Source organism: Haliotis rufescens, unplaced genomic scaffold, assembly GCF_023055435.1.
Source record: "Haliotis rufescens isolate VD_foot unplaced genomic scaffold, xgHalRufe1.0.p SCAF_26, whole genome shotgun sequence".
NCBI classification, from domain to species: Eukaryota; Metazoa; Mollusca; class Gastropoda; order Lepetellida; family Haliotidae; genus Haliotis; species Haliotis rufescens.
In genome coordinates, this window is record NW_025963957.1 from 3512525 (window position 1) to 3535475 (window position 22951).

The window sequence follows — 22951 nt, forward strand, 5'->3', positions numbered from 1 at the left end:
CCCGATGTTTCATGAGCCAGTGGTGATGGGAAAACTGGGGTTATTTCCAGTGTGATGATTGTGCTGTGTGTGCTGTGTGTGCTGTGTGTGCATTAAATCAACTTTTCATTGGTTTTAAACATCATCTGCTTTCCTGTTCACAGATACAGATTGGGAAAAAGGCGATGCATTTACCAATTCACATTTAATTTACTTTAAGTAAATCTGACTTATAAAATTATACTAAAATATAAAACTATATAATGTTCAGTATGCTTCAAATGGGTGGGGTCTGTTACCCCTCAGGTGTTTAGATGAAGCACCTGCTTAACTAAGAATATTGTTTAGCCATGCACTCCACATGATAGGATGAAACAGATGACTTTAATACACTTTCTTCTGTGAGTTGCATCAAAGAAGCAGTATGAGATACAGATGGATCCGACCAGGAAGATGTTGACCACACCTAGAATGATCACAGTTCCCTCGTCAGGATTCACCCGACCAAACACATCCACACACCAGACTCTGGCATGACACTCGCCTCCAACCCCTTCTCATCAAAAGGTTCCTACAAAACTTTCTTGTGTCAAGATATTTCAGACTGATTCAAGCATATTAATCCTACTTGACTCATCATACACTTATCATGAGCTACATGAAGCATGAATTCTTCTCCACTGATTGACCTGCATGTATATTGCCCTACTCCAGGTGCACAGACTGACTGACTGACTGACTGATTGAATGTAGCTGACATGCTCTACTGCTGGCAACCACTAGCAACAATTAAGATAGTGAGTGAATGTTGTTTGTTTGTTGTTAAACGCCACACTCAGCAATATTCCAACTATATGATGACTGTTAATATACGAGTCTGGACAAGACAATCCAGTGATTGACATCATGGACATTGATCCACACAATTGGGATACGATGACATGCCTCAGCGAGCCTGACCCCCCTATCCCATTAGTAGCCTCTAACGACAAGCATAGTCGCCTTTTATGGCAAGCATGGGTTGATGAAGACCTATTCTATCCCAGGTCTTCACGATTCGAATGTTGTTTTATGCCCCAGAAGCAAAATTCCAGCCACATCACAGTGGCAGGTCTGACTGACTGAGGGTGACATGCTCTACTGCTGTGAATGTTGTTTAATGTCCCAGACAGCAATATTCCAGCCACATCACAGTGGCAGGTCTGACTGACTGAGGGTGACATGCTCTACTGCTGTGAATGTTGTTTAATGTCCCAGACAGCAATATTCCAGCCACATCACAGTGGCAGGTCTGACTGACTGAAGGTGACATGCTCTACTGCTGTGAATGTTGTTTAATGTCCCAGACAGCAATATTCCAGCCACATCACAGTGGCAGGTCTGACTGACTGAAGGTGACATGCTCTACAGCTGTGAATGTTGTTTAATGTCCCAGACAGCAATATTCCAGTCACATCACAGTGGCAGGTCTGACTGACTGAGGGTGACATGCTCTACTGCTGTGAATGTTGTTTAATGTCCCAGACAGCAATATTCCAGCCACATCACAGTGGCAGGTCTGACTGACTGAAGGTGACATGCTCTACTGCTGTGAATGTTGTTTAATGTCCCAGACAGCAATATTCCAGCCACATCACAGTGGCAGGTCTGACTGACTGAAGGTGACATGCTCTACTGCTGTGAATGTTGTTTAATGTCCCAGACAGCAATATTCCAGCCACATCACAGTGGCAGGTCTGACTGACTGAGGGTGACATGCTCTACTGCTGTGAATGTTGTTTAATGTCCCAGACAGCAATATTCCAGCCACATCACGGTGGCAGGTCTGACTGACTGAGGGTGACATGCTCTACAGCTGTGAATGTTGTTTAATGTCCCAGACAGCAATATTCCAGCCACATCACGGTGGGAGGTCTGACTGACTGAAGGTGACATGCTCTACAGCTGTGAATGTTGTTTAATGTCCCAGACAGCAATATTCCAGCCACATCACAGTGGCAGGTCCGACTGACTGAAGGTGACATGCTCTACTGCTGTGAATGTTGTTTAATGTCCCAGACAGCAATATTCCAGCCACATCACAGTGGCAGGTCCGACTGACTGAAGGTGACATGCTCTACTGCTGTGAATGTTGTTTAATGTCCCAGACAGCAATATTCCAGCCACATCACGGTGGGAGGTCTGACTGACTGAAGGTGACATGCTCTACTGCTGTGAATGTTGTTTAATGTCCCAGACAGCAATATTCCAGCCACATCACGGTGGGAGGACTGACTGACTGAAGGTGACATGCTCTACTGCTGTGAATGTTGTTTAATGTCCCAGACAGCAATATTCCAGCCACATCACGGTGGGAGGTCTGACTGACTGAAGGTGACATGCTCTACTGCTGTGAATGTTGTTTAATGTCCCAGACAGCAATATTCCAGCAACATCACTGTGGCAGTTCTGACTGACTGAAGGTGACATGCTCTACTGCTGTGAATGTTGTTTAATGTCCCAGACAGCAATATTCCAGCAACATCACTGTGGCAGTTCTGACTGACTGAAGGTGACATGCTCTACTGCTGTGAATGTTGTTTAATGTCCCAGACAGCAATATTCCAGCCACATCACGGTGGGAGGTCTGACTGACTGAAGGTGACATGCTCTACTGCTGTGAATGTTGTTTAATGTCCCAGACAGCAATATTCCAGCAACATTCCAGCTAATGTTTGTTGGCACAAGCAGCAATGCTGGCCAACTTTGCAATTCCTCTGCCAATGTCTCCAACAAGGATCACTTGACTGTCATCCTTAATTTGCAACACTGAACAATAAACTGTATCCTTTTCCTTGTGTCTAAATAACGGAAGAAAGAGATACAATTATGGAATAACTGAAAATGGGTATCTGTTACTAATTGATACCACAAACTTAATCCTGTCAGGATATGGAGACTTGTGAACTATCTTGGTGATACGGAAGTCAGGTAGACCAGATACGTATGTCTGTGAACACTACATATTATATAACTGAAATTATTGGCAGCTGTTGTTCACAGCCAGCTGAGTTGCTTTCTACCCTACCTACATTAGACCACTGCAAGCTGGTTATTTGATTGTCTGAACCAGCATCTCAGGAACTTCTCATCAGGTATTACTAAAATACAGTAAACTATGTTTATAAAAAACACGCTTATTACCAACTGACAGACATAACAAACTGTTTTATGATCCCGGCCATTGGATGTATATATGCTGTATACATGCTCATAAGCACCTACAGCTGTAACAAACTAACATTAGCGGTCCTTTTGAGTTTGTTATAACCATAGTTTACCGTACCATATTTTCTTGAGTATAGCACACATTTCTTTTCCCAAAAGACAGCTATGTAGAAGGGGTGCACATTATATATGCCATAATGAGTTTTCCCCCAACATAAAGACATTACCATGAGCACGCAACACAGGAAATACCATGTCAACAAATCCGTACTGGAGTATGCAATGTAATCCTTTAATTACACTGTCTGGTTATAAAAGGTATTCATTGCATATCTGGACTTATGTTTGTAACCTATTTCATTAAATTTATTCAAAATCCCTTTTAACGTTGTTTAAATTAATTTCGGCGAAATCGTGTGTGAAGCAATTGGAAGATCGCATAACTCACTGTTATTTACAGCAACCATGGTCAGATTATCGCTGTTGATGCATGGAAACAAACTTTAGTTGACAGAATGGATACATGTATCATCAATGCCATACTTTGACTCGTTAAAAGTCATATTTGTCGTAGTTGAATGATTCTATGTCAATATATAGTTCTCACAATCGCGTTCAGCTGCACGGAAGTGCTACGCTTAGGGGTATTAATATTTTAAATATGTATAGTAAAAGCTGCAACTAAAATAACACGATATTGGAATATATTCAGATACAGTTTTTCCCGATACTTGTATCAAAATCCTTTAACCTTTAGCCTGCTGAATTATTTGCACACTTCTTACCCCTGCCTGCTGGATTATATCATTGGGTAAGTTTTAACTGAATCACCGGTAGATTCCAAGAAAAGGTGTGACCTTCTGATTGCTCTTTCTGGCTTAGTTTACAAGAAAATAGTATGATAGTTTATTTAATTCAATTGGATTAACATACAATAGTGGTGTAAAGGGGGTTATAAAAGTTGGTATATTTTTACTGACTGACATTTTCATCATGAGTTTTAAACGAAAACGCCATGCTTACGATGCTGAATTCAAACTGCGAGTCTTCGCTCCAGCTGATATATTTTCTCACGGGTTCATAATTCTATATACACCGACTCACAAAATGGCGCTTGGTTGTTGATGGCAACATATAACGATCATTATGAGATTAAAAAAAACCCACGAGAAACAGCTTCCCACATTATGAAAGTGGATGACTGGTTTGTTAAATCTTTATTAGAAATAATAATGACTTTTTCAATATAATTACAACGTTTTTCATCTTATAATTTTGAATATCTGCGAGTACCGGCACATGTCTTTCAGTCCGACTTCGCAGTGTTTTTTGTCTTTCAATTCCTGATTCGGCTTATCTGCGGGTCATATCATTTTCTTTCGTATTTCAATGGTCATATTAACACCTCGGCTTATCTACGGGGTCGGCTTATCTGCGGTCATATAGGGTACACAAGGTAATCTCTCTGCATGTTAAACAATGCCTAGCAGAACAGAAAAATACAATTTAAACAGATCAACATGTCTGGTAATTTTTTATATCAAATTTCAAATTTTGTACTGACCAAGTTTCTTATCACCCGCTCATTTACCTGAATTCGCTGAAGGGGTACTGTGTTGCAGTAATATATGGAAATATAATCAAATCTGGTCCAGCCAAACCAGTGGTTAATAGCATGACCCAAGTTGTTGCAGTTTGATGACACACTATGAGCCAAGCTACACACAGTAGCCACCCCATCCTACTGAAGCAGCTTTGCGCCTACCATCAGGGTACTGGAGACCTTCTCTGCCCTTCATTCCAATGGCCGACATGTACAGTTTGTGTTAAAACCAGTTGAGTTTTCTACCCCAAATTCAGCTTCTTTTTTGGTCCATTTTAGGATTATCATATGGATTTCATTATCCGATCTTATTAGACCGAACAGAATTTTATGAGACTCTGGCTTTGGACTAGTGGCTGAAGTCACAGACAGCGTATATAAAAAGGGAGTAAACAAGTGTTTTAAAACAGCTAATGCTAACATTATAACAACAAATCTGTGCTCCATCCCTACTTCGAACAAAACAAATGTTCAAGAACTTATCATCAGTTCATTGTGGATTTGCTAACTTTAGCATATATTGATACTTAAATACATGACAACAAAACAATTCAGTAAGTTTTTTTCTGATTACACAAGGAGATGTTGCCAGCTTTGCCCATAATAATCTGACAAGACCTAAGACCCATTATGATTTAGCTAGTCCATAATAATCTGACAAGATTTGAGATCCATTAGGATTTAGCTAGTCCAAAATAATCTGACAAGACCTTCGACCCATTAGGACAAGCTAGTCCAAAATAATCTGACAAGACCTAAGACCCATTAGGACAAGCTAGTCCAAAATAATCTGACAAGACCTTAGACCCATTAGGACAAGCTAGTCCAAAATAATCTGAAAAGACCTTAGACCCATTAGGACAAGCTAGTCCAAAATAATCTGACAAGACCTTAGACCTATTAGGACAAGCTAGTCCAAATTAATCTGACAAGACCTTAGACCTATTAGGACAAGCTAGTCCAAAATAATCTGACAAGACCTTAGACCCCTTAGGATTTATCATTATATGAGACTTCAACCATACTGTCTCACACCTGTGATCTGAAAGACCTGTGAAAGTACTAACATGCCATGTATAATTACTGCAGTTCAACCTTTTAATGACAAACAAACTATAGTTCTTCACTTTCAACAGCAACTGACTTGCATCTGTATCTTCAACAATCTATGTCAATGACAGACATACATATTTCAGCAAAATGTGATGAAACATATTTTTTCTTCTGGATAAACTAAAAAGATAGATGTCAAGAGTTTTTATTGCCTCGTATGTCACAGCTGCAGAAACAACAGATGTGGAAATGTTCCCTAGTCAATCACTCGGTTCACATGTCCATGGGTTTATAATCATGATAAATAAAGAAGTAAATGACGTATGAATTTTTCATGGACACAGAAGATAATGTATGACACAAGTGGGCTACAGACTCACAGCCAGGGCTGTGTGCATTTGACACACCGAACCGATACACAGTGATCTGCCTTACTGGAGGTATGGAGAATAATAACTAGATATCATAAGTGGGTCCCAATCTAGTCCTTGTTTACGTATCATATGGTTACAAAATTAAGCCCTGTATCCAGTGTTATATTTGTTTGTTTGTTGTTTAACGCCACACACAACAATATTCCAGCTATATGGCAGTGTTCTGTAAATAATCAAATCTGGACCAGACAATCCAGTGACTGACATCATGAGCACTGATCCACGCAATTTGGATACGATGAAATGCATCAACCAAGTCAGCGAGTCTGACCCCCGATCCTGTTAGTCACCTCTTACGACAAGCATAGTTGCCTTTTACGGCAAGCATAAGTTGCTGAAAACCTATTCAAACCCAGATCTTCATGGGTCTCAATTGTAAGGGTCTTTGAGGTTTGCTTCTATAGTAATTGAGTCCTGATACCTCCTAAATGTGTAACTTGTAACATTAGGGTCATGGCACCATAACTTTCATGGTTAGTATCCAAAACCGCATCTGTCAGTTCGAGACTAAATCCACTTGTCTCAAGCTTGTGTCTATTAGAACTTCTTCTGGTCTAGTTTATACATGTCCATATGATATAATGGCAGATACACGCTTGTTATGTCTCTGTAATCAACAAGTTTGAGAGCCAATTAAGATACCCTCTAAGCAGTGACACAAAGGTTACAGTTTATACACACTCTCTCTTATTTCATATTTGTTTCATGGTGAAAGGTGAGGCCTATTTGGCTGTATTATTTTGTTTCAATTACAACAAGTTGGTCAAAGAATGACCCTGTAATCTCATAACTGAACAATTTGGTTTTTTTTCAAAATAATGTACAAATTTTACTATGGGTCTGTTGCCTTTTTGTTCCGTGAATAAACTAATCATCACATAATTATTTATGAATCTTAGACAGCATAATACAGACATCAGTTATATAAAGAAACAAATGTTTTCTGTATTCAGAAAAGTGACAGACTTTACACTAATAATATGAAGTACAAAACTAAAATCTCATGTCAACAAAATATCCAACAATGCAAATAAAAAAAACTTGGTCAGTGATTAAGATTTTCACACTGAAGCTCTCTACCATCAAACTATTCATATCTAGTTCATATTTCTCATAGACAAGCCTTTATCAATGCAAGGCAAATAACTCCTTCATCCACACGAGAAGTTGCAAGAATTTCATAGATACTAAGACCCCAAGACACCTTCATAAAAGCTGAAGACATCTAAGAGAGACAACTCTTGTACCAGTACAGCAGAGTTACCTACCTTGTATGGAATTTCATCGTATTCCACAAGGAACATCTTGAGCTGACTGACACAGATCCGGAGGTCTCCATCGGTGAACTCATAGGGGATGTTGAACCCGAGAGGACCGAACTTTCTCCTCTCAATGAGGACACCATGGAACAAGGACAGTGAAAGGAGCAGGAACTTGAAGGGATTCGACTGAAATAGTAGGGGAGGTTATCAATGTCACATTAAAACACATCCTACAGGATTTGGACTACAGTTATTGCCCCTAATCAGAACTATCATCAAACAGAATCACTAATATTCATTTTATTTACATCATCAACTTAATAAATTGCATTTTACAAATATTTCACAAACATAATGAAATTGTAATTAAAAATTGTAAATGAAAATATTGTGGACAGAAAAATGAAATACAAAATAATATGTGCATCCTCAATATCAACAATGCAAGCAGCTGTGATATGCATGGACGGAAAACTATAATACCCTACTGAGAACACAGACGTCATCAGCACAAAGAAATAATCTACATGTCAAATCATAATTCCCCTATTCTGCTGCTTTATTGATTCTGATTTCTTCCTGTCTCTACTGGTTTTGAAAAAGCAAAGCGTTTGCTCTACTGTGTCAGAGATATAAACATCTAAAGACTGCATGGTACATATACATGATCATGCAGAACTAAACATTAAAGAAGAGCTGCTGAGGTGTCTATGAGCTGACAGAGCTGTGAGCCCCACTGAGGTTGATGGATGAAGCGATTACATGCTGCTTCTATAGGTTATATTAAGAAGATGGGGGATTATGATGCTGTAGTGTTACTGAGACAGTGGATGAAATGACTGAGGTTCCCATTCAGGAAACAATGGAGTCATGCTTACACATGCCTACGAAGAGAGTGATGTTTATAAAGGTTGGAACTGTGTTAAAGCTGTTTGAGTATACAGTTTGAGAATAAACAGTTTTGCCATGCGCACTGCCTTACAATCTCTATACTTGAATCATCATTTCAAGTCACTAAACAATCATATATACTTTCTCGAACACATTATACACACAACCTTGAACACATAGAACATACATCTTAGTGCAAATGACAAGCATCCTTGAACACATGGCATCTGCATCAATAGACACATGATAGATACATCCTTGAACACATGACATATATCCTTGAACACATTGAACATGTAACATTAAACAAAGAATACATACATCCTTGAACACATGACATAAACCCTTGAACACATGACATACATCCTTGAACATATGACATACATCCTTGAACACATGACATACACCCTTGAACATATGATATACATCCTTGAACACATGACATACACCCTTGAACACATGACATACATCCTTGAACATATGACATACACCCTTGAACACATGACACACACCCTTGTACATATGACATGCATCCTTGAACATATGACATACATCCTTGAACACATGACATACACCCTTGAACACATGACATACACCCTTGAACATATGACATACACCCTTGAACACATGACACACATCCTTGAACATATGACATACACCCCTGAACATGACATACACCCTTGAACACATGACACACATCCTCGAACACATGACATACACCCTTGAACACATGACATACACCCTTGAACACATGACTTACACCCTTGAACACATGACACACATCCTTATTTTCAGGGTACAATGGATCCTTTATAACCTGATACATGTACCCTACACCCTTGACATACATCCTTGAACACATGACATACCCCATTAGACACATGATACAGACACCCTTAAACACATAGTAAATATGTCCTTGAACAAATGATATATACAGTATCATATACATCAATCTACATATCAACCTAAACACTGTCTGAAGAAAAGCATCTCACACATTCACAACAAGATCAGATCAATATCTAAGGAGTTGCAGCCTCTGTACACTGTGAATACACTGTGAATACACTGTGAATACACTGTGAATACACGGCAGTACACAGAATGTACACGGACACTGAACAATGGAAGGATGTATCTGGAAGCTGAAGGTGCATTAGCTGAGGCAGCGGATGACTTGGTGAAGCACCCTGAAAATCCCTGTGACGTGCTACACCATCACAATATATACACCACAATACCAGTCTCTCCTAAACCAAATCTTACACTATAGAACAAATACCAGCATTGACAGACGATGTCACTGTGATAGACAGAAGAGGAGAGAGTAGAATTTTGAATGAGAGATGAAGGAAGATTTGCTTTAGAGAGAGGCAATGCCGACTACATATGTTGTCCCCAGTTGATGAACTGGTGGCTACCTTTACAAGTTCACCCTTCCTCAGTACCATCTGGAAACAACAGTGGTCAATTAACAATTCTATAATACAAACTGTATACAGTAAAACCTTCTTAATCCAAATTATAATGCTATCAGAAACGTATTCTCTGGACAATATAGCTGGGAAAAACCTGATGTGTAACATTTCTGGTTGATTTGTCTTGAACCATGCCTCTCTGTATTATTCTGGCAAACCATTAACATGTTTGGATTACTGAGGTTGTAAAGCATCTACCTGTGGATTCTGGACACTAATTACAGGCATATAGGACTCTGCTCTACTGGACCAGATTCAGATGAATCTAAGACATTGTTACATTCACAGGGTTGGGTTTAATGTCACTTTGTACAGTATTTCAATTATCGTGTATCACGGCATGTTACCACAATACGTCCAAATGTTTGTCCTGGATACTGTAGATGTTCATCAGGACATTGTAACTGATACGCATGGGTATGGTGTGGACAAACCAAGTGCCACAAATTGTGGAAATGTCCGCATATGAACCATGACTGTCGGATCCTTGTATGTCTAAGGCACTTAACTCTGCACAGCGAATCGCTGGAACTTATATCACTGGGCCACCCCTGCTCCTGTTAAGGTCGATGACCCCATCCCCAAGTGATCATAGCTCTAGGGTGATCGAAACTCCCATACTTTATCATGAACAGGTCATAAAGCAGTTCTTGTAAGAATACCTTGTATGACAGTTACCCTCCCATAAAATAATTCCACAAATTCAAGTACATAGTATGAAAATTCTCTTTAAAACGGTAATCCAAGAACTTTTTGTCACTCTAAATAGCCATAAATTAGCAAACACACCTTGTCACCACATGAGTTGAGAAAGTCGTCATTGAAACCAGCATACGACTTGAGCAGGTTGGCCTTGATTCCCTTGGGCGGCTCCACTGTCATCTTGGAGCCATTCTGTAGGATGTACACTGGGAACTTGTCACTGGGCATACTGGTCAACCACAGGCGGAAGTCTCGGTGCACCTGTAGCATGGACAATGGTTTCACATCACTTTATACTGAGTGTGGGAGACGGGTTTACTGAACAATATTTCAGTAATATCATGGTTTTTCAGCATAGGCTAAAAAAAATAATAGCCTTGGTTCTCAGGCACCGACCACATGATGATAAAGTTCACCACACATTTTGTTTTTATTTCTATTTAAATAGAAAAACAAAAATATCCTTAAATATTCCAATGGTAGTCAAATATTCCAGTACTTTACTTATCAAGGAATACATTTATGTAGGGAGGCCCTTTCCGAATTGATTGTACACAACTGTTTATTTGGTTACCCAACTGTTTATTTGGTTACATATTATTTTGAATAACCTAAAAAAAACAACCCCAAACCAGCACCCACCTGCACTATATTTTCAAAAGCCATTGCCTGAGAGCCAATTCTTTTATTTTTTTAAGCCTGAAAGTGGGAGGAAAGTGATGCAGTAATTGGACGCTTACCATTTTCATGAACCTACCAGCATAGTGAGGGCAACTGGGATCTGAGCCTATGATTTTAGGTTTGGGGCATGCACAAAGGATGCAAGTCTGCACAGCAGCTTGCAGCATCTCCGACAACTAGGCCCTCCAAGTCCCCCTGATGTTGAACTGCGGACCAGTGTCAGTGTTGTAGCCCAGTGAGGAACTGGCCAATTGGAATATTTCTCTGGGTCAGCTAAACTCAAATTTTCCCACAGCATATAATCAAAACCTCTGCTGCCAGGGATACACGAAAAATTTATATCCCCGTTGTCAAAATTGGGAAGCAATCATGTAGAATATTAGAATGAGAAAAACTGACAAAAGCTAAATTTGTAGTCTTCACATGGAGCTTACAGAGTGTTAAGTCTGCAGATACAATGCTGAATTCAAATTTAATACCTGTTTCGTTGAGAGGATGTTGTTTTTTATATTGATATGCCTCTGTCGGCAATATTACAGCAATACTTGAGTCAGGGCCAGGCCAACAAGTAACAGTCAATGGCCCTGGGGATGTCATGACAAACATGAGACAGGTCACACTCTGTGACCACCCAATCCTCATTGTCGTCAGCTCTGACAATTGGGTGCTTGGGACATATACTGAACCGGAATATCAACATGGAAAAATTGCCGCATTAGGCAATGATGATAATGTTGAAGTCAAATGGGATCCAATATTACGCAGTGTTAGAAATTGACACTAGTCCTATAGTCCTTGCCAACCTGCCCAATAGCTAAGGAATCATAAAGACAAGTAGAAATTTGCCGTTATTAAGGGTTTTGCTATCTGTTGTCATTATAAGGACTAGTGGACTAGTCTACTGGTTTCTACTAGTTCCTACTGATGCTCATGTTGACCGAAACCCCCAACCCAATCAACCAACCTTGTCCACATCGATCTGTTCGATGAGTCTCTCCAGGGAAGGCATCCAAGATGGCGCCAAGTGGCAGTTCTGGAAGAAGACCCATTTCCCTCTCTCCATGGCGCTACGCATCATCGCCTCTGCTCGGGGGCCCTAGGGAACAACAGAAGCTACATCATGTCCCTGCCTCATCCATGGGTAAAACACATGGCATGGCTCACATATCCTAGATGGTGAATACAGTAAGGCAACAAGAGTTACATCCCTTTATATTTAAGTCTTTTCAAACCTTTAGGAAGAAAACTGTCAAAGAAGATATGTATACTGTTGTTGTGTTCATAATAATGTTTTTGTATTAATAATAACACTTTTGTATCAAAGTATAAGTAATATAGTATTTGTATCTTTATATTAGTATGATGGTATTTCTCTCACCTGTCCCTGACCAAGGGATATGGCTGAGAGTTTTTTGGCGAATCTCATCTCCTCTGCGAACTTGTAAAGGTCAGCGGCAGGATCAGTACCGGTCGACAGTACGAAGATGAGCGGTGTAGTTGGTGAGGAGTCTTTGTACACATGGTGAAGGTCAGCAGTCTGTGCAGGGTGCACAAATACAGGAGTCAGACATGCATCACAACACAGAAAGAATAGGCATAACTGTTTTTTGTTTGTTTGTGTGCTTGTTTAATGCCGCTCTAGCAATATTCCAGCTATATAATGGCCGTTGGAAATAATCAGACAATCCAGTGACTGACATCATCAGCATCGATCCACGCAATTGGGATACGATGACATGCATCAACCAAATCAGCAAGCCTGACCACCCGATCCCGTTCGTCGCCTCTAACGACAAGCATGGGTTGCTGAAGACATAAAACCAATCATGGCCATCAACATGTCCCTTGCTCCCTTCCTATCTGGTCATAGTTCATTTTAACTAGCCCTGCAAAACATCAATAAATATCTGCCCTGATAATTCTGTCTCATTGCCTACCTAGACTGTGAACTTCATTCATGAACATGTTTCAGTGTTTGTTGTAACCTAACATACTGTAAATTAAACTTGCTGCAAATTTAATTTTAATTTAAAACCTCCAAATCAAATTTTGATAATGAATAGCACATATACTGTATAGTCAGCAATATCAAAACAGTTACTCTAATTATAGATTCTGAACAGAACCACCAACTGCAAAAGTCCATTATGCCAGGAGAGTGTTACTGGCAGCCATACATTGAAATTATAATCACATACTGAGGCCATTGTGACTACCTGATCCACATTTTCACCACGTCTTTCATCAAGCACTGGACCCTGGGACACAACACTTGTCTTGTTATGCTGACCAGTTTGGACCAAGCAAACCAATGACACGACCGTCAGCAATGAATCATGGATAACAGTGACTTGCAACCCGCCAACTCACAGAGCCTCACCACCAATATGTCACTTCTTGTAACCAGCAATGAGATGCTGGGGACCTATTCTAATCCATGGTGGGGCGGTCAGGTAGCCAAGGGGTTAAAGCGTTCGCTCATCACGCTGAAGACCAGGGTTCGAATCCCAACATGGGTACAATGTGTGAAGCCCATTTCTGGGGTCCCCCACTGTGATATTGCTGGAATACTGCTTAAAGTGGCATAAAACCATACTCACTCACTCTTATTCATGGTAAACATTTAGAGGGTATGAACTGACACCAGGGCAGCCAGGCCAGCATGTACTTTACCTGAGGCTCGATGAATCTCTGACCCAGGTTTGCGGCCACATAGTCCTGCATGACATTGGTCACTTTATCTGGCCGTAAGCATTTCAGCACAATGATTTTCTGGAAACTGTCCAGCTTTTCATCCCACTGAGCCGGGAGAGATTCCCTGCAGACAAAATTCACAAGTGGGTTCACAACATCAACTTCTTGCCTGCACCAACACCGCCTTTCCAAAATCATCTTATCCTTTGAATGATATCATTAAGCATGTAAGTCAAAGGGTCCTTGTCATGACCTAAATGCTAAAAGTTGGAGATTTAGGGGGCTCCCAGATTCCAATACCTCAAATACCCCCTTAAACTCAAGCACTGCTACACAGAATTTCACAACTTAACTGTATTGTGTTCAGACTTATATACTAACCAATGACTTTGTGTGTTCATAGATTCTCAGAGACAGTGATACGTTCCACTTTATGACAACATAACTTGGGACATAATCGCTTTGAATATTATTTCATATATATCATGATTCTGTCAGATTTATTAATGTGTAGAAACCCCAATGTGACACAGGTCATAGACATTGACACCAATGAGAAAAGGCAAGGTGTTGACACACCAAGGATCATAATCGGAGGCAAATCTGGGATTCAAACCCATCACCAGTAAGTCACAAGGCCACCTATACCTCACTTTGTCTTCCTCTGCTATCTCACCTGTGTGGTTCTGTACTATCAAAGATCATCTTGAACCCATCAACATGATTCTTGAAGTCTCGGGGGAAGTCGACAAACTTTTGCAAAACACCCAGAGTTAAGATGTCCTGCCATGAGCGATCTGATATCCACTCAGGGGCGGGGTTTGGTAACTCTTCGGGTTTCACTGTACCTCCAGCAATCAAAAATCTCCACTCATCCTGCAACACCACAGCATATTAACCCAGTTAGTGACGTGTGAACCCAGTTACAGCTACATATTAAATGAGTTACAGTGACATATCAACCCAGTTACAGTGACATATCAACCCAGTTACAGCGACATATTAACCCAGTTACAGTGACATATGAACCAAGGTACAGTGACATATGAACCCAGGTACAGTGACATATGAACCCAGGTACAGTGACATATGAACCCAGTTACAGTGACATATTAACCCAGTTACAGTGACATATGAACCCAGTTACAGCGACATATTAACCCAGTTACAGTGACATATGAACCCAGGTACAGTGACATATTAACCCAGTTACAGTGACATATGAACCCAGGTACAGTGACATATTAACCCAGTTACAGTGACATATGAACCCAGTTAGTGAAGTGTGAACCCAGGTACAGTGACATATGAACCCAGGTACAGTGACATATTAGCCCAGTTAGTGACGTGTGAACCCAGTTAGTGACATATAAACCCAGTTAGTGACATATGAACCCAGTTAGTGACATATGAACCCAGTTAGTGACATATGAACCCGGTTAGTGACGTGTGAACCCAGTTACAGTGACATATGAACCCAGTTACAGTGACATATGAACCCAGGTACAGTGACATATGAACCCAGTTACAGTGACATATGAACCCAGGTACAGTGACATATGAACCCAGTTACAGTGACATATGAACCCAGGTACAGTGACATATGAACCCAGGTACAGTGACATATGAACCCAGTTACAGTGACATATGAACCCAGTTAGTGACATATGAACCCGGTTAGTGACGTGTGAACCCAGTTACAGTGACATATGAACCCAGTTACAGTGACATATGAACCCAGGTACAGTGACATATGAACCCAGTTACAGTGACATATGAACCCAGGTACAGTGACATATGAACCCAGTTACAGTGACATATGAACCCAGGTACAGTGACATATGAACCCAGGTACAGTGACATATGAACCCAGGTACAGTGACATATGAACCCAGGTACAGTGACATATGAACCCAGTTACAGTGACATATGAACCCAGGTACAGTGACATATGAACACAGGTACAGTGACATATGAACCCAGTTAGTGACATATAAACCCAGGTACAGTGACATATGAACCCGGTTAGTGACGTGTGAACCCAGTTACAGTGACATATCAGCCCAGGTACGGTGACATATGAACCCAGTTACAGTGACATATGAACCAAGGTACAGTGACATATGAACCCAGGTACAGCGACATATGAACCCAGATACAGCGACATATGAACCCAGATACAGCGACATATGAACCCAGATACAGTAACATATGAACCCAGGTACAGTGACATATGAACCCAGATACAGCGACATATGAACCCAGATACAGCGACATATGAACCCAGGTACAGTGACATATGAACCCAGTTACAGTGACATATGAACCCAGGTACAGTGACATATGAACCCAGGTACAGTGACATATGAACCCAGGTACAGTGACATATGAACCCAGTTACAGTGACATATGAACCCAGTTAGTGACATATGAACCCGGTTAGTGACGTGTGAACCCAGTTACAGTGACATATGAACCCAGTTACAGTGACATATGAACCCAGGTACAGTGACATATGAACCCAGTTACAGTGACATATGAACCCAGGTACAGTGACATATGAACCCAGTTACAGTGACATATGAACCCAGGTACAGTGACATATGAACCCAGGTACAGTGACATATGAACCCAGGTACAGTGACATATGAACCCAGGTACAGTGACATATGAACCCAGATACAGCGACATATGAACCCAGATACAGTGATATATAAACCCAGGTACAGTGACATATGAACCCGGTTAGTGACGTGTGAACCCAGTTACAGTGACATATGAACCCAGGTACAGTGACATATGAACCCAGGTACAGTGACATATGAACCCAGATACAGCGACATATGAACCCAGATACAGTGACATATAAACCCAGGTACAGTGACATATGAACCCGGTTAGTGACGTGTGAACCCAGTTACAGTGACATATGAACCCAGTTACAGTGACATATCAGCCCAGGTACGGTGACATATGAACCCAGTTACAGTGACATATGAACCAAGGTACAGTGACATATGAACCCAGGTACAGCGACATATGAACCCAGATACAGTGACATATGAACCCAGATACAGCGACATATGAACCCAGATACAGTGACATATGAACCCAGGTACAGTGACATATGAACCCAGATACAGCGACATATGAACCCAGATACAGTGACATATAAACCCAGGTACAGTGACATATGAACCCGGTTAGTGACGTGTGAACCCAGTTACAGTGACATATGAACCCAGATACAGCGACATATGAACCCAGTTACAGTAACGGATTAACACTACATGACAACATTCTTAACATGTTGACTGTCATAACACTTGAATAATCATGAATTCATGACAGATGCTAAGCCAATTGCAAGTATGCATTGTGGAATAGGGTCAGAGGAAGACCCAAAGACTTACTCCACCCACTGGTTATCCCCTAGGTGACATTTTTTGTATTTCTTGGTTAACGGATTTCAAACTCATTTCAAAAATGTGGTAGGCCAATTAAAAATAAAAAGTCTCAAAGATTATTTTACTTGAATTTTGCCCTTAAAAGTTAGGTAGGTATAAAAAAAATATTCTGGAGTAACAAAATTGAAACAACTCAATTTTTCAAGAACATTTTATCATATCCCTGGCACACAGCTTGTGCACAAATGGCAATATAACAATGTTCATGTCATGGGTGGAAATGCATGAAAGACGCTGCTATTTTGGCAGCATGGGCAACATTTAACTCTTTCAACACCAGCCAACCAGAACATTACTGCTGTGACACCAATTAAGTTCCCAGAGACACTTGTGTGAAAGATGAAGCCAACATTTACCAAGGAAATTATCTGCTTGTAAAACATCTTTGCTACTGCATGTTTGGCCATACACTATTTGAAAGGTCTAATTAATCCTATTGTTTATAAATATGAAAGTTATGTGTATTACATTATTTAAATAACTCATTAACAACAAAGTTAGTTTTAAATAAAAATAATGTAAGCTAAACATTCATAACGTCCAGATTAAGGACCAATGAAGTGAAAATTTAATGATTTTCGGCAAATATAAGATTTAATTAAATCCACTTAATTCTACCTATTTCTTTATTATTTTCATTTGTTTACATAGTCGGAACATTATTTTAAAAAGAATAACAAATAATATCTGTCATCATCTATTTCCCAATGATAGTGGCTGTCCGCTCACAAACATGAGGAAATACCTCCGTTTTCAAAGCTTCGTATGAATAACACATAAGTCGAAGGCTGCCATGTCAGTATACATTAAAAAACTTATATTGTTTCACCGACATAATCTGCTACAAGGTTCGTGATTGGTCAAATTTAAGCAGACATTGTGAAATGTGATTTAATAAATGAATGATATGACAAGTAGGTTATAAAATTATAAATTATTTTGACTTGACTTGGCCGGTCTACCCTGTGGTGTGACTCGTGGCTTCTTGAACGGCCAACAGTGTAGAATGGGTTAAACTGGTCACCACTGCGCTTTGCCTTGACAAGCTTTGATGGTATTAAAGACGGATCCCAGCGAGAAATATCAGAGTGACTTCCCTTTGCTTTACGCTCGACAAGGAAATGAAATCTGTTTTTGTTTGAACTTTTTGATGAAAAGATCGGCGGAAATAAAAAAAAGGGTAATTTTCATTTTTTATTTTTTTTAACATTGGACTTTGAAAGAGAGACGCATCCGTAAACCAAGAAATAAAAAAAATGTTGCCCTATTAAACAAACTGGAAGATGAGCTACAAATTTTTCCATCATATTTCATTGTCAGAATGCAATTTGGTTCATAAGCTTATTATAAACAAATGTCACTTCAGTAACAAAGTTGCCAGTACACACCATATTGATGGAGCCATCGTGCATCTTGATTCTGGCACAGAGCAGGAAGGCAAAGAGAAGTTTGTGTTTCTCGAACAGACTGCGGCAGACATTGCTGTAGAGGCTGAAGGTGAAGTAGTTGTTGATATTCTTGATACGCTGTGGAATGTTGTCTGAAGAAAAGAAATGAAAGATGTTGGTTCTCAGAACAATAATAGGCAATGCTGCCATCATACATCAGTTCCAAATTCTTAGATACCAGAATGATTACAGGTAATTCATGATAGCTTGTAGGTTCTTATCTAAATCGGAAACTGAACTGGATGCAATGAGACCCTCCTACCTGCTCTCTCAGCATTGGCAATACCACTGAGGTAGATGTTGATGAACCACTCCAGAGAGTATTGGTACATGGGGTCGATGTTGGCCATGTCAGCCACACAGAAGAAGAGGATCTGGGTGTTGATGGCTACTGGGATGTACTGACTGCGAGTCTGGTCAATGTCCTTCTCAGTCTGCTCGGCTACCACCACCTTGGCCTGTGGGAGGAAGGACAGTCACTTTAACAACACACAGACACCCTCAACTAACATCTTCTTATATGGGCTCATCTTTGACTGCATTAACTCCTTATAAACTCCTCAGGTACCTCAACATATATTGAGTTATCCAGAGTTTGAGTGTGCTCAACCCTACTATAAGACAACAAACCTGGATTTCCATGGACTTGATTTTGGAAGCCTCTAGTGTCTGTATGAGGTCGATGTCGTCAACTGGGCTGCCCTCGGAGGAGCTAAGACGATACAGGATCCTGTCCTCAATCTCCTTCAGTTCCTGCTTCATCTTGGCATTGCTCACAATCAGCTGGTTCTTGGCCTCCTCTAGGTCAGGTCGCTCTTCTGCCACTACTGTACCCAGCAGCTGGTCTTCCAGACCACTAAAACACACAGCAGACAGCATTGAGCACACAGCTCACATAGATGAACACACAGCAGACAGCAGTGAGCACACAGCTCACATAGATGAACACACAGCAGACAGCAGTGAACACACAGCTCACATAGATGAACACACAGCAGACAACAGTGAACACACAACACACATGGGTGAACACACAGCAGACATAGGTGAACACACAGCACACAGAGGTGAACATACAGCAGATAGTGAACATAGACAGCAGTGAACAGACAGTTGATAGCAGTGAACACAGCAGACAGCAGTGAACAGACAGGTGATAGCAGTGAACACAGAAGACAGCAGTGAACAGACAGGTGATAGCAGTGAACACAGAAGACAGCAGTGAACACAGGAGACAGCAGTGAACTGACAGCTGACAGCAGTGAACACAACAGACAGCAGTGAACACACATCACACATAGGTGAACACACAGCAGACATAGGTGAACACAGCAGTGAACAGACAGCAGTGACCATACTGTGAACAGACAGCAGTGATCACAGCAGACAGCAGTGAACACAAAAGACAGCAGTGAACACAGCAGACAACAGTGAACAGACAGCAGTGAACACAGGAGACAGCAGTGAACAGACAGGTGATAGCAGTGAACACAGCAGACAGCAGTGATCTGACAGCAGACAGCAGTGAACATAGCAGACAGCAGTGAACATAGCAGACAGCAGTGAACACAGGAGACAGCAGTGAACTGACAGCTGACAGCAGTGAACACAACAGACAGCAGTGAACACACAGCACACATAGGTGAACACACAGCAGACATAGGTGAACACACAGCACACAGAGGTGAACATACAGCAGATAGTGAACATAGACAGCAGTGAACAGACAGTTGATAGCAGTGAACACAGCATACAGCAGTGAACAGGCAGCAGTGAACACAGCAGACAGCAGTGAACAGACAGGTGATAGCAGTGAACACAGAAGACAGCAGTGAACATAGACAGCAGTGATCTGACAGCAGACAGCAGTGAACATAGCAGACAGCAGTGAACAGACAGGTGATAGCAGTGAACACAGAAGACAGCAGTGAACATAGACAGCAGTGATCTGACAGCAGACAGCAGTGAACACAGGAGACAGCAGTGAACTGACAGCTGACAGCAGTGAACACACATCACACATAGGTGAACACACAGCAGACATAGGTGAACACAGCAGTGAACAGACAGCAGTGACCATACTGTGAACAGACAGCAGTGATCACAGCAGACAACAGTGAACAGACAGCAGTGAACACAGGAGACAGCAGTGAACAGACAGGTGATAGCAGTGAACACAGCAGACAGCAGTGAACATAGACAGCAGTGATCTGACAGCAGACAGCAGTGAACATAGCAGACATCAGTGAACATAGCAGACAGCAGTGAACACAGCAGACAGCAGTGAACACAGGAGACAGCAGTGAACAGACAGCAGTGATCATACTGTGAACTGACAGCAGTGAACTGACAGGAAACAGCTTTGAACAGACAGCAGTGAACAAAGCAGACAGCAGTGACAATACAGCAGACATAGATGAACACACAGCAGTGAACTGACAGGAGACAGCTTTGAACAGACAGCTGTGAACGCAACAGACAGCAGTGAACAGACAGGAGACGGCAGTGAACACAGCAGACAGATTGAACTGACAGCAGCAATCAGCAGTGAACAGACAGAAGAGAACACAAACAGCCAGATGAACAAACAAAAATGAAACTGTCAGTAGACATCAGAAAACAGACAGCGGTGTAACAAACAGTGGACAGAAGTAGTTAACAACACACAAACACAAATGCATGTTTGACGTCATGACTGTCAGGATATCAGTGGTTACCTTGGTGACAGGGTGAAGTTGACGAGAGTGACCTTGGTTGACACTTCTGGAGTGTAGTGTGGGTTGGGCAGCTTGGTGGTGATGTAGAACTTGAAGTCTTCATGGTAGGGGATAACTGCATCTCCCAGCTTGATCACAGTGCTACCTTGCTGCTTGAAAGTCTGCACACAAGAGACACAATGCTCTTTTAACCTCACTGCTTCATTTATACTACTCCAGCCTACATCATCAAGAATCATGAGTCGTAGACCAGCATATAGCTTAAGGATAAAATCAAATTCTCATCTAATTAAATATATTTTCAGGGTGAAAAAAAAGTTGGAATTATGTTTTTTGCCTACTGCTAAAAATACGAGAAAATGGTCTTGTGACCTCATGAGAAGCATCATAAGTAAAGAACAGTTCATTCATCAAATCTCCTTGATAGAACATTCTTATTGAAGCTGCTTCGTGGAGAATAGCTCACCTGTCTCAGCAGAATTGGTTCCAGCGCAGGGTCCAACTCAATACCGACATTCTCCAAGAGGCAGGGTTTGCCAAACCGGATAGCATTCTCCAAACTTCGGAGGAAGTCACGATCTGACAGCTTGATGATGTCCAGCCCATTGTCTCTCTCCTGAAACAGACACAGTATCCCATACTTAGCAACACATGATCAACAGACGTCTGCAAATTAAGCAAAGTTAATAATCCAAATATTTTCAATCAAACTTGGCCCGCGAAAAAATTAAGACAACTCTGAACCTAATCTTCTGAAATGATGCAAAAGGGTAGATTAAAAAAGTCAGAGACTAAAACAATCACAATCTAAAACAGTTTTTTTTATTAATACTGATATAGATTGTTGATTAAACTTAAAATGTCTGGAAATGAATATCGTTAAAACGTTGTGTGTAAGGATGATAATGGGATTATCTAATATATCTCAAACAACAACGCACCATGTTTTTAATCCACTTGTTAGCCTGACCCTGAGGATCAATGAAGAGAGACCAACGACGCGAGAACTGGACGATGACACCGTTCTCCACTGAGAGACTGTCCTTGGGGAGACCACAGATCTGCCAGCTTCGGACCTTGACCGCGTCACTCATGGTGGACACGAGTGTTGGGTCCTCCGTCCTCGGGACTTTCAGCTTGTCCAGCTTCTCCACCCACTCAACCTGCATCTGCTGCCGGTACTCCCCCTGAATAAAACACATGTTGCTGTTACTTGTCACGAGTGAGTGAGTGAGTGAGTTGGGTTTTATGCTGCTTTTCGCAATATAAATAATATTAATAATGTAATAATAATATTCCATTTATATTGTGCATATTTTCACACCATGCTCA

At 41.0% G+C, this 22951-nt stretch overlaps 1 protein-coding gene across 7 annotated transcripts in view; it reads right to left on the bottom strand.

Moving 5' to 3' along the window:
• The window catches only part of LOC124115243 (dynein axonemal heavy chain 1-like), a 121709-nt gene that overhangs the window by 24267 nt on the left and 74491 nt on the right, over nt 1-22951 (bottom strand). For 5 of the 7 annotated variants that reach the window (XM_048402447.1, XM_048402449.1, XM_048402448.1 and 2 more), the window contains 13 exons: nt 22561-22806; nt 22086-22235; nt 21620-21780; nt 19533-19758; nt 19165-19360; nt 18843-18994; nt 14664-14863; nt 13967-14111; nt 12672-12830; nt 12258-12389; nt 10700-10873; nt 9854-9883; nt 7545-7724 (listed from right to left, as the gene is read on the bottom strand). In XM_048402447.1, coding sequence (XP_048258404.1) covers nt 7545-7724; nt 9854-9883; nt 10700-10873; nt 12258-12389; nt 12672-12830; nt 13967-14111; nt 14664-14863; nt 18843-18994; nt 19165-19360; nt 19533-19758; nt 21620-21780; nt 22086-22235; nt 22561-22806 — 2151 coding nt within the window. The remainder of the gene's footprint in view (nt 1-7544; nt 7725-9853; nt 9884-10699; nt 10874-12257; nt 12390-12671; nt 12831-13966; nt 14112-14663; nt 14864-18842; nt 18995-19164; nt 19361-19532; nt 19759-21619; nt 21781-22085; nt 22236-22560; nt 22807-22951) is intronic. The other 2 variants (XM_048402451.1, XM_048402450.1) reach the window with 1 other exon arrangement.